We start from the raw sequence: 13,225 nt of genomic DNA, 5'->3' as shown, positions 1-13,225 counted from the left end.
AAAATTTAATAAATGTTTTTTTTTTAAATATATATACATATATATATACATATACACACACATATATATATATATATATATATATATATATATATTTTTTTTTGTATGTGGGTGAGTATGTGTACGTGCGTGTGTGTGTGCGTGCATGCGTGCGAGTGTGTGCGTATTCATCAGTTCACCTAAAGCCCATTAAAAAAAATCCCATACTAATAATATAATATAATAATAAATTGCCAAATGCAGAAACATCAATGTAAGTTATCACGATGTAGTGGCTCTCGCTAACAGACAGAATTAAGTAACCAGAATTAGGTTAAAAAAATTCTATATACGTAGACCATGTTTCTATAAATTTTGATATTTGGTTTTTATTTGAGGCAGATATTTTTTCCATTAAAATGTGATTTATGAGGAGGTTAGACCATTGGTCGATATTCAGAGTTTGTTTATTTTTCCAGTTAACAAGAATTGTTTTTTTAGCGATAGTAAGGGCTACAAGTGTAGATTGAAATTGTTTATGTGGTAAGTCAGTTGTTGTTAGGTCACCTAGCAAACACAAGTTTGGAGATAAAGGTATCCTACAGTCCAAAAGAGCGGAAAGTTTTTCTAAGACTAAGAAAATTCTTAAAAATACAAATTTTTTTTTTTTTACCTTAGACTAGTAGACATCTAACAAAAAGTTCACATAGCTCAGTATGTCTTAAAAAGTTAAATGAAAACTTTAACAAGTACATACCGTAGCGCTCTATAGTTTTATACAGTAAATACATTATTCAAAAATGTCAAAATGTACCTTTGTTTTAATTTCAAACCAAAGGCAGAGAGAGTTCCCAGGGTCTTCTAAAATTAACTGAAATTTTAAATAAAAAAAACTATTTAAATCGAATACCAATATTCATCAAAATGTCGAACAACGGTGCCGATAATTCGCCCGGCCAATAATAACCAAGTTTTTCCATTTGTCTAGGTGTTGATAAAACCATGTAAATCGTTGCTCGTGTCGTTAAGTGCATTATTTCTACTTAGCGAACGCTACCTGAGCTCCGCGGTCATTGACCAGCTCCACTGACCAGCGGCCCTCATACTGGATCCAAACAAAGATGCCGCCATCAGTATCACAGGTGGCCAGTTTCTGGAAAGGCTCATTCCATCGCACCAGGACCACCTTTAAAGAGACGAGCATATCAAATGACGAATGAGACGGTTTTGAGGACACAAACCCGCTGTCAGACATGCAACGCTTCCAAGCTGGTTCAGGAGGTTCTGACTGTGACAAACTGCTCGGCGATGTCCCGCTGCGGCGAGCCACCAGTGGTCACGTTAGCGTTGGGCTAAGTTTAGCATTGAACCAAATGACTATTTCGTATATCATTAAGTGGGTTAACCTCATTTGGGAAAATCCTCAGAGGAGCTGTAATTATCAGATGTATTACACACGATTGAGGTTCAACATTTGATGACAGAAATAGAAGTCATTTTATGTCAAGTATGTGGAAAGAGAGTACCTAAAGCAGCAGCAAGTAATAATTTTGGCAGCATTGTATCTCTTTTCAATGTTCTTTGTGTTATCTTTACACAAAAAGCTTCTTTTCTCCTTAACTCTTTGACTGCCAAAAACGTTAAATAACGTTTCGTAAAATCCTATGGAGGAGTGCCAAAGACGTTAAAAGACGTTTTTTTTCAAAACAGGTGAAACTAACCATTTTCTATTGTTGATTACTCAAAAACGGAATAAGGTAGAAACAAACTTTTTTTTTTTCTGATGGAAGATGAGAGTCCAATCTTGTTTTGGCAGTATGTGTGTTTCCATAGTCCAAACACATAATTTTCTATGGACCTTGAAAGATCAGTCAAAATGCTTAAAATCGGCTGGCACCCACGGCATCCCTTTTCTGAAAACGTCTGGCAGTCAAAGAATTGCAAATTTTCGCTCAATGTCACTCAAATTACCTATTTTCAAATGGTGATTACTAATGAACGGAATAAGTAGAAACATACTTTTTTTTCGAATGAAGGAATGGAACGCGATCTTTCATTTGGTACCAAGCATGTTTATGCAGTAAAAATACACAATATTTAGCTTGCCTTGAAAGATGAGTTAAAATGCTCGAAATTGTCTGGCACTGTCGGGGTTGATTTTTGGATAACGCGTGGCAGTAAAAGAGTTAAATAATCTAACTGAGCATTTTCTCTTTTGTCCCTGACTCCCTAATAATGATAACGTGCACTCAACTGCCACTAACTGAAATGACTCATACATTGAATGCATGAATCATGACCCCAAAGATAATCGACAGAGAAACAAGATGCTGATCGCATGTAAGGAGCCGTTTAAGTGTCACCTCAAAAGAACCCATCGCCACCCCATGCTGCGCGTGTGTGTGTGGTCTTGTTTTTGTTACATAGTGGGGCCAACATTTCGGGATTTCACAGAGTTGTGGGGCCCGCCCGTCCACGTGGGGCACAAATTTAGACCTCTTTTTGAGGGTCAAGACCTGGTTTTAGAGTTTAGGTTTGAATTGGGTTATGCAGGGATGTGATTTGACCCAAGTGAAATTATCTGAAAATTTAGCCGGGGGTCTGGGGGCCGCTGGCACCCAGCTAGGTCCAGGGCAGTGCCCTGGTGGGGGGACAAGGGGCCCCGGAGCTCATGGGTTTTCCGTGTTTTTAAGTACTTTCAATGCACTCACATGACAAAGAAATAGACAAAACAACAGCATAAATTTTCAATGTATATTGAACTATCCCATATAAAATGGCAGTTTTAGTCAACTCAAAATCAGTCACATTCAAAAACATTGGACTGCCTTTGCTTTTAAAAACTATCACTGAGAATATCATCATATCTAACTAATGTGATTACTAAGTTAACACATAAATAATGTTGAAGAGTTCAAATTTCATGAACAAATAATTGTATCATGACCAAATGAAAAGTAACTCATATTAGAGCATACCACAAATGTCTTTGTTATAGCAGAAGATGTTATTTGTCGGAGTCATGTGCATACACAATGAACTACTAAAAAAAATAAAATAAAAAATAAAAATCTGAATTTTTTTTGGGGGGGGGGGGGGGGGGTTGATAAAAAAAACGGAATTCCGCGAATTAGCGGAACAATCACATCCCTGGTTATGGTTGAGGTAAGGGTAAGGAACAGGGTTAGGCAATCATTTTTGATGGATAAGGTTAGGGGGAAGGTGCTAGGAAATGCATTAAGAAAATGAGATGGCCCCACAAAGATAGTAAAACAAACCCGTGCGCATGTGTGTGTGTGTGTGTCACTATCTGCCTGTTCTTCTGTTGCGTGACTCAGCCTATTCCCAGAGGAATAATCCTAAACGGGGAGCAGCGCCGCTCTCACTCAGCGAAGCACGTGGGCCGAACACGCTCCAAGGCACAACACGGGGCACGTTTTAGCCAGGCTTTACGCTTTACGAGTGTGTGACTGACAACAGCTAACGTTTTGGATTAAGCTAGGCGGGGCCTTGTTGCCCGGCCCCGCTCCGACCCCGTCGCAGAACCACCGTGTCACTCCAGACAAACACGCCCTGATCTATTCATGGGCCAGATTCAAATCTGCAACATTTCTATGAAATCTAAACGTCTCATCACCTGTGAGATATTTTATTAACAGACCTCAGGGCTACTTATGTGGTCCTTGGGGGCGACGTGGCTACCTGATACATAATCAATATTGAACTTCCTTGTGGTTTATTAACCACAGTGGTGGTAAAGTATATTTTACATAACCCTGCTGGCACACAGATAAACAAGCAGCATTTGAGGAGGTCTACGATCCATGGAACACCTAAATGGTGTCAATCCACCACCTGGGTATTGTTTAATGAGGATAAAGATTGGGGCTATGCGACACTGATTAACTCTTAGGGGGGGTTCAAAGGATTACACTAGATTGCCACAAAAGGAAGACATGTCACTAGCAGGTGTGCATGAATATGCAAAAGTACAATCAAGTCCTAATCATAATGATCCAGGATGGGTAGGGCAATATCGCTGGGTTCTGTGTAAAATGTTAGCTCATTTATGCTTATACGTTAGCATTAAGCTAGTGGACTTTCATGAGATGAAATTATACAGTTTAGTTACATTTTGGTCTTTACTCTTTGACTGCCAAAAACGTTAAATGACGTTTAGTAAAATCCTATGGAGGAGTGCCAAAGACGTTAAAAGACGTTTTTTTCAAAACAGAGGTGAAACTAACCATTTTCTATTGTTGATTACTGAAAAACGGAATAAGGTAAAAACAAACTTTTTTTTTCTGATGAAAGATGAGAGTCCAATCTTTCATTTGGTAGTATGTGTGTTTCCATAGTTCAAACACATAATTTTCTGTGGACCTTGAAAGATCAGTCAAAAATGCTTAAATCGCACCCACGGCATCCCTTTTCTGAAAACGTCTTAAATTGTATTTTGTTTTTTGTGTCAGTTTTACTGTGAACTTCTATTGGAAGCGATAAAACCGCTTGAAGCAAGCGTGCTTTGCCTTTTATTTGGAGAACTATGCAAGTAAGAGAATGAAAACAGATGCAAGGAACTCTTTAAAAATGCAATAAGTTTAAAGCTATATATTCTTACTATTGAGCTGATTTGCCATGAAAGCGTTTTTATTTATTTTTGCTAGGGAAACAAAACAAAACAAAAAAAGCAATAATATTAGGCTTTACATTAGCTCCTGTTAACTTCCAAACAAGGATCAGAGGCGAATCAAAACAAAAGGGGGGTGGGGGAGGGGGGAGCGGATCGGCTCTGTATGCGCACATGTCGTGTCTCGCACCATCGTCTGCGCCGGGGTGAGAATAATCTACGCATGTGAGTGTAAATTTAGCAGGGTGTGGAGATTAGTGCGAGCTGGTCAGGCATCCCGCGGGGGAGACAGCTGAGCACCTCACCGTGACGCAGCGAGCCAGGAGAGATCGGACGTCACATGGAGACAGACGGGATAAAGCTAAGACGCCGCAGGATACTGAGGGATTGCGGCGATCACCGGCAGAATATCCACTAAACAAATGGCTGACAATTAATTATCCTTGGCATCGTGATTAGAAAGGACAGAATTAACAAAGTAGAAAATTTTATACCAAGGTTGTGTAAGAATGCTATAGCGTGATGTCACACAGCCTGAGGTTGTTTTATAAAATGGAACACAAAGTGTTTCGCTTTTTGTGTGCGTTTTTTTACCAGTGGCAATAAAAACAACGTAAACAAAATTTAGGACATGCTAAAGCTAAAAACAACTTCTTGACAATAATATGTTCTATGCACCCCCACTAGTCTAAATACAATATTCTGGTTAATATTGCATTAATAGAATATGAGTTAAGCAGCAAAATCCAGCCGTTTTTTTTAATCAAGATCAGAGGGTGGCCATTTTGCCACTTGCTGTCGAGTGAAGATGACATCACAGTTGCTCAGGTCTCTCTCAACCAATCACAGCTCAGCTCCAGAAAACAAGTGAGCTGTGATTGGTCGTTGCCTGAGCCCTCAGCTGTGGCAAAAATGGCCACCCTGTGTTGGATAAAAATGGCTAGATTTTGCTTATTAACTCATATTTACCAAATGTAATATTAATCAGAATGTCATGTTGACCAGTGAGGTGGTAACATATTACTATTTTTTAAGGCTGACTTCCTCTTTAACTCTTTGACTGCCAGACGTTTTCAGAAAAGGGATGCCGTGGGTGCCAGCCGTTTTAAGCATTTTTGACTGATCTTTCAAGGTCCACAGAAAATTATGTGTTTGGACTATGGAAACACACATACTACCAAATGAAAGATTGGACTCTCATCTTTCATCAGAAAAAAAAGTTTGTTTCTACCTTATTCCGTTTTTCAGTAATCAACAATAGAAAATGGTTAGTTTCACCTCTGTTTTGAAAAAAACGTCTTTTAACGTCTTTGGCACTCCTCCATAGGATTTTACTCAACGTTATTTAACGTTTTTGGCAGTCAAAGAGTTAAATACGAGCAATTCAATCAATAAAATATCAATTACATACACAAAACAAACACTTTTACCAAGTACGGGGCTAATGTTACAACTTACAAGCGTAAACACATCATGGCTAATACAGTACGCAAAAATTCCACATTTTTACTGTCCATTTACACTTCATGTTATTTCCTATGGGACCAAATGGAAGTCAAACAACATCACAGAATGCATTGTGTTCTACTCTGAAGACCCTTTCTGAACCCAAATGTAATCAGATAAGAGGACACCGCTGGTCTCTGATCCCTTAAATCACCAGCCGCTGCTTATCCAATAATAATTCCCACTTTGGAAAGTTGCCACGGTGCCGCCGCGTGCGTTGACTTTTGTCGAAGCGTTCCGTATAAGAGCGCACCGCTAAGCTGACCCCAGCGAGTTAAAAGCGGAGTACTAAATCAAATCAAGGGGCAGCGTCGGGGTTGTGGTGCAGTCAGCAGAAGTGAAAGGACATTGCGAAGGTGCGGCATCACAGTGGCAAGAGCATACAGGTCCATGGCAACACTCAACGCTGGCATGGAGCCCTTTGTTCATGCCAAAAGAAATGAATAGTCTTGGCCGGGGGGGGGGGGGGGAGGAACTGTGCACTTGCAAAAAAAAAAAAAAAAAAAAATCAATATCAAGATTGTTTCACCACAGTTGTACAACACCCACGCGCTTGCTTGGTTAAAAGTGGATTTATTTGAATTTTTACAATAAAACCCCTATTGTGAGGCGATTGGAAATCTTCATTCATTAATGGACAGTGAAGACCAGCTGGCTCGCGAGCAAACGGGGGGGGGGGGGGGGGAGTCTGAGGCCGCTGATTTGGACAAGATATTAAATCAGATGCTTAACTCAATAGAAGAGAATTGCTGTGCTGTTAGAAAAGGAAAAAAAAAATAGGGAGGAGTGATGTTGGAGCAATGCGTGATGTAAGAAAAAGGGCAATGGGTGCAGGCTTCATGGTACACTAGACAAGGCAGAGAGCCTAGGTCAGAATCCTACTCATTTGAGGGGGTTTAGTGCCAGTATGGCAAACCCCTATTTGCCATTTTATGATTATTTTTGTATCTATATTACTGGGCGCAAACCAAGAGGACCCAAACCTGACATGGCAGTCAAGCTCATTATGCAACATGTCCTCTCCGTGGACGGATTAGCGCGTTAAAGCCTTTGCTCTTAAGCGCTGTGCATGGGGTCAAGTGGTCAGACAGGTAGAGAAGAGAGCACATTGGGGGGGGGACTCGTGACATTTCGGACGATGCCGATTGACGGGGGAGGGGCGATTATTTTGGCCCCATCATCAAAATGATAGACCCCTTAGTATTATCATTTCTGTACTTTTTTTTCCCAAGATGAATTTGCGAGTTTTTTTGCCAGAAAGTAATCCATCAGACCTGACATGCTCAATCTGTTAATCAATTTTCATAATTAGAACTCGAGCCAAGAGTGATTAAGGAACTTCAGAATCAAATACAAAGTCAGCCTTCACCATGAAGTGCTCTTATAATGCTTGCAATTGGTGTTGTATGGTTCAGTTGAGGATCCATAGGATTGCTTTTCCATTATAGACATTAAAATTCAGGATTAGGAAAACCTACGGTGGAAACACAAGCCTATTCTGGGTTTACAAATCCCAACTAAAACGAATTGGTACAAAGAAGCATTGCTTTGGGGTTCTGGACTTTTCCTTGGCGTGCGTCCCTGCCAAAATGTGTCAACCCTGAAATCACTATACTAGCGTCCAATATTGTAATTTTCATGAATAGGTTTACTATAAGTCATGAATATGAATGTCTCTATAAACAAAATGTGTCAGTGCGGTGTCTATTTTTGCTTGAAAGGAGACGAGCATACTGCCAGATAACTGCATAAAGGTCCACAATGGCGTTGTCAAACTACTCTCATATATTCAGCGCTCACGTACAATGAATAGACGCTGTCATGAGGGGGGGGGGGGGGTTAAGAGCGGCAAGAATGCTTGTCAAACGAGGTGTTGATCTATTTTGAATCATTTCCCAGAGGGAATATTCTGTAGCATTGCAAGTAAAAGGCGTATAGAAATATTCCCCATTTTATGTTGTTCAAGTGCGGTACAGCTGACAGGAGGTCAAGAGGCGGCGGTGTGAGTTAGCAGTCGCTCATTAGACTTGACAGAAAGAAAATATGCAGCTTTTCTTTCTCCCTGTGTATCATCAGTCTGGTTGAAAACTAGGTCCAATTTCAGTGGCGCTCCCTTTGAAGATCTTCCCCTTCTAATTATCTCTGACTCTTGACTGGAGGGTCATGAAGACATGGGAGCGAGAAGCGTGCACGGCAAGCTATGGTAGCCTCTTCACAGATTGATGTTAGATAAAATGTATTTAATCATTATTTATTTGTAGGAAAAAATATACAACATAAAATATTGTGGAACAGTATGATTAACTCTTTGACTGCCAAAAAACGTTAAATAACGTTTAGTAAAATCCTATGGAGGAGTGCCAAAGACGTCAAAAGACGTTTGTTTCAAAACAGAGGTGAAACTAACCATTTTCTATTGTTGATTACTGAAAAACGGAATAAGGTAGAAACAAACTTTATTTTCTGATGAAAGATGAGAGTCCAATCTTTCATTTGGTAGTATGTGTGTTTCCATAGTCCAAACACATAATTTTCTATGGACCTTGAAAGATCAGTCAAAATGCTTAAAATCGGCTGGCACTGGGGACAACCCGTTTCTGAAAACGTCTGGCAGTCAAAGAGTTAAAATATTTTTATATTTTTTAAAAAAGCATGTCGATAAAACTTTTTTTTTTAAAGTCCTCAAAAAATTATTGAATAGCCAAACGAGGAGGAAATACAGTTAAGAAAAATCAATAAAAAGATCATCAATATTGTACTAATATCAAGCCTAATGACAGTTTTAGCTACATTCTAGTTTCATGATTAAATATGCCGAAAGAAAAACAAAAGAAAATATGTTCCATCTTACCTCACTGTTGTGCCCTCTCAGGTTGAAGTTGACCCTTTGCGGGGTTGGCCGGTCCCGCCTGCAATGACTGGATGTAAACGTGACGCCGACGACGCCTCGGCCGTTCCCGGTGGCCAGCCAGCCCTCCTCGTAGTAGCGCTTCCGGCACACCGGCTTCTCCTTTTCGCTCTTGGGCACGCGGCCTTTCCAGGACAGGCACAAGATGTTGGAGTCGCTGCAGAGGACCGGGCCGTGTTCCACGGAGGCGAACATCCCTGCGTCGGATGAGGAGTAGCTACTCGTGGGGGGGGGGGGGGTCTCGTGGAGACGAGGGTCCTCCCTTCAAGAGTCCCGTGCTGAGGTTACAGGTTCGATGATGAGTGTGAGACAGCAATGGTGCATAGTATGTGCGAGTCCCTTGACATCAGCGAAAACCTCTGAGGGTCCGAATAGTGTCAGAAAAGTTGGAAAATCAACATTGGGAAGGCACTTGTCTTGACTTAACATCCAGGAAAAAACGCATGTAAACCGCTAACGAGTCCGCTCAGCATGTCCCGCGGCTCGCACTCAATCCCGGCGCTGCTTGTGTGTCGCCGCCGCCGCGCTGCGTCCTCATCGTGCGATCCTGGCAGCGAGTGTGAGAGGAGGAAGAGGAGCAGGCTCTCCTCTCCATCAGCTGTAACCCCGCAGGAGCACCGCTCCTCCCGGTAACGTCATAACGCCGGCAAACCACGGGCATCCCACTGTGGCGAGCAAAAACAAAAAAAGACAAAATTGCAGCTCCACTTAGCAATGTTGATAAATAAACGCTTGACGTTTGGTGCGTAAATACCCGACAGGCTATGTCAAAATATTAATAAGGTGGCCTAAAATGCCCCTCAGTCCTACTTCAGTGCTAGTCCAATCAATGCATTACGGTTTGTTACATTTGCCAAAAGATTATGTGGTGGAGTTGTAGACTACATACATATATTTAGAGATGCACTAAATGTAACCGCCAAAAATGTTCGGCTTGCCTGATTTCAGCCCACAAGACTTTTGTCTCAAAAACACAGCCGAAACCACCTACATCACAATTTAGTAAAGATTGAATTTCTTTACAAATCTACACAATTGGTCAGTCCACACATCCTCATGAGGTGACTTTTATTTTTTCACTCCTGAACAGAGATTATTTTTTGGAGTTATGAGGATTGCACCAGACACCCAGCAGCACAATATCATTATTATTATTTAATAAAGGACTGTTAAAGCCACACTTTATCGAGTGCAAGTAAATACTAATAAACTGGTCTAAATGATCTCCTCACTATCCCTTTATTACGTTCTAGTTCCTTGACTATTTTGCGCCGAGGAAGGATTTATAAGCACTTGGTGAATAATTAAAAGACTCGTTCATCATTTTGGGGCTCTGCTCTAATTAGCAAACGCTGATTGAACGAGCCCTTAGGTGGCTAAAGACGAGGTAAACAAGGTGCGAATAATAATAGTGTGATAAAATTAAACAGTAATCATGTGCAATGATGTTAAAAAAAAGGCTCAATTGCAGTTCTATTCAATTACACGTAAATGACAGATGAGTGCCCCGGGTGATAGGGTAATATCATCACGGTGCGGAACAATACATTCTGGGTAAAACGATGCTAGGTGGAAGTCGCTCCTTGTGAGCTCTGAGCATTTAAACAAGTCGCCATTAAACAAAAGCCCACATCTACATTTTTCCTGACTGCTTTTCAGGTCTTTGAATTCTACCGACGCGACATATAAACGCGTTTGTTAGCACGTTATCATCGTCATTTAAAAAAAAAAAAAGAAAAAAGGCGGCTAACCGTACAGCTAACCTTAGCTGATCCAGAACCAGCCAAGGCGGCGAACATGGGCTGTGCATCCGCCGCTGGCACTGCTCGCTATCCGGCTACTGCTAGCATGACCAGTCGACTACTTATATCGCGTATTTTATAAAACCCTGGCCGCGTTGCTTCTTTTACATGCACATGAGTAAAATAATATGCAGAGTGTTGGGTATTTTGTGTATCGAATGGAGAGTGGAGGGAGCCCGACGATGATGAGGAAAGCTTACCTCGACTGTTGTCGCTACCCTTCCTTGTTCGGTCTGTGACTGACTGTGTGTGAACCGAACCGGAGCTCTGCTGGGCAACAGGGCCCCGACAGCTGGGTCACGTGACAGTCACATGACGCTCGCTCGTCACGTTCAAGCCTCGTTTCAATCAATGACGTCGTCAAAGCACGAAAACAAGCACGTTCAAAATGCCGTCCATGAATAGATTTGGATTCATATGTATCTATTCTTTCATTGCTGACAGGATGAGGTTATCACGTATTATCATTATTTGATAGTCACATCTGTTGGTGTTATGTATCTTCCAGGACACGAGGTGGCAGCGCTGTAATTATGTGATACGTATCGCTTCCGGTTTGTAGTGCCGCTCTGAAAACATGGCCGCTTCCATGGTGCTCCGACGAGAATTTTGCTCCTTGGCAAGGATACTAAGCGGAATAACACATTCGGTAATGTTTTTGATGCGGACCCTGACACTTTTGGTGATATACAATATAGAAATGAACAAACAGGATATTGTATGGAGAGCGACTCTATATGACCTTGCCTCTGCTAATATTTTAATGTTTTGCAGGGGGCACGAGTTCTGGACCATTGTGCAGGACACAAGAAATGGCTCGCAATTCGGTATGTAGCTTTGTTCGACGGCTAACTAATCAAATTTCACTTCGGCGAATTGTCAATGGCTTTTTTAGATCTTTGCCAGCTATGATTGCATGTACTGTACATGACATGCAGAACAATTAAATGCTCTTCAATGCACAACCTGTTACCATTCTAACTACGTTGTCACGCTTACACACATTTTTTTTTTAATTGCATTTTGGTACAATTGTGTGCATTCAATTCTCGGCAGGCGTCTCCCCCCTTTGAGCCCATCCTTCCACACAGCCACTGCGTTTTCATCAACAGCGTCACCAGTGAGTTGTATCACAATCTTCCCATCTCCAAAACGCCCATTTCTCTTTACCCAGGAAGCCATTCCGCAATTTCCCTTTCAGATCACTGTGACGGAAGAGCCTGACACTCTGTTCCAGAAGGTGACCGTGCTGGTTAAAGGCCACGACAGGTCTGTTTTGGACAGCTACGAATATTTCGCCACCATGGCGGCCAAAGAGCTTGGCATTGGCATCGGCAAAGTGTGAGTTTTGCAAATCTTCTACCTCTCACAAAGTTGTTGCATGAGAGCTGTAACGTTACATGCCTGTGCCTTTTACACACTCGACGTGTGTGAAAGAGGCTTTTGTTTACAGTAATTCTGCATATATATTTTTCCTCCCCTGACAGTTTTGAACCTCCCAAAGACATGGACAGGTTTACATTGCTCAAGTCAGTCCACATCTTCAAAAAACACAGGGTTCAATATGAGATGAGGACACACTACAGGTGTATTGAGGTGAAATTTGGTATACATACAAACATATGTTGCGATTAAAAAAAAAAAAAAAAAAAAGAAGAGTTGTAATAACAATTTGTCTGTGTTTGTAGTTGTCTCATTTAACAGGCTCCACAGCTCGGGTGTATCTGGAATACATCCAGAGGAACCTTCCAGAAAGTGTAGCCATGCAGGTGACCAAGGTGAGTCGTGCTCTTGCTGTACGCTTGCACCATAGAGATGTTAACAAGCCTCATAATGGTGCTTTTTGTTATTAGACTGCGATCGAGAAAATTCCAGAACACATCCATGAGCCCATGTGGGGGGACGAGTCTACGGAGGAAGTGCAGACGCCCAGTCAGTAAATGCACATCAGCAAGAGTTGAGCACAGAATATTGTCCATCCGGCCATTTTCTATCATCCTTATTTGGATCAGCCTGTCCGAACTGATGTATGCTAGAGGCCATGCGCACCCTGAACTGGTCACCAGCCAATTGCAAGGACAATCTAGAGTCTTCATCATGCATGCTTTTGGAATGTGGGAGGAAACCCACACAAGCAAAGAGAACATGCAAACAACATACAGGAAGACCGGGACCCAGATTGAAACCTCCATCCTCTGGAAATCTGAGGCCAATGCGCTAACCGCTACGTACTGACGGATAATCTTGTTAATAAGTGAAATAGAAATTGTACTTAATGTATTCGTGTGTGTCTTTTTATTTTATTACTAAGTAGGCTAAATGGTTACATATTTGTTCTGTTCAATATTCACAAGTTTCTTTGTATTAAAAGGCAATACATACGATTATTGATGCTGCAGT

At 41.4% G+C, this 13,225-nt stretch overlaps 2 protein-coding genes across 4 annotated transcripts in view; one reads left to right on the top strand and one right to left on the bottom strand.

Moving 5' to 3' along the window:
- Positions 1 to 11,127, bottom strand: part of tulp4a (TUB like protein 4a) — a 25,058-nt gene extending 13,931 nt beyond the window's left edge. For all 3 annotated transcript variants that reach the window (XM_077552411.1, XM_077552413.1, XM_077552412.1), the window contains exons 1-3: positions 11,026 to 11,127; positions 8,967 to 9,688; positions 1,037 to 1,165 (exon numbers count right to left, since the gene is read on the bottom strand). In XM_077552411.1, coding sequence (XP_077408537.1) covers positions 1,037 to 1,165; positions 8,967 to 9,218 — 381 coding nt within the window. In that variant the 5' untranslated portion in view covers positions 9,219 to 9,688; positions 11,026 to 11,127. The remainder of the gene's footprint in view (positions 1 to 1,036; positions 1,166 to 8,966; positions 9,689 to 11,025) is intronic.
- On the top strand, positions 10,971 to 13,209 carry mrps10 (mitochondrial ribosomal protein S10). The gene is made up of 7 exons (XM_077552414.1): positions 10,971 to 11,474; positions 11,600 to 11,652; positions 11,882 to 11,945; positions 12,027 to 12,166; positions 12,313 to 12,421; positions 12,514 to 12,603; positions 12,679 to 13,209. Exons 1-7 carry the CDS (start codon positions 11,403 to 11,405, stop codon positions 12,763 to 12,765), a joined length of 615 nt encoding a protein of 204 aa, XP_077408540.1. The 5' UTR covers positions 10,971 to 11,402; the 3' UTR covers positions 12,766 to 13,209.
- Positions 13,210 to 13,225: the final 16 nt, after the last annotated feature.

This window comes from Vanacampus margaritifer, chromosome 19 (assembly GCF_051991255.1).
Source record: "Vanacampus margaritifer isolate UIUO_Vmar chromosome 19, RoL_Vmar_1.0, whole genome shotgun sequence".
NCBI lineage: Eukaryota > Metazoa > Chordata > Actinopteri > Syngnathiformes > Syngnathidae > Vanacampus > Vanacampus margaritifer.
This window is presented reverse-complemented; position numbering and strand designations above follow the sequence as displayed.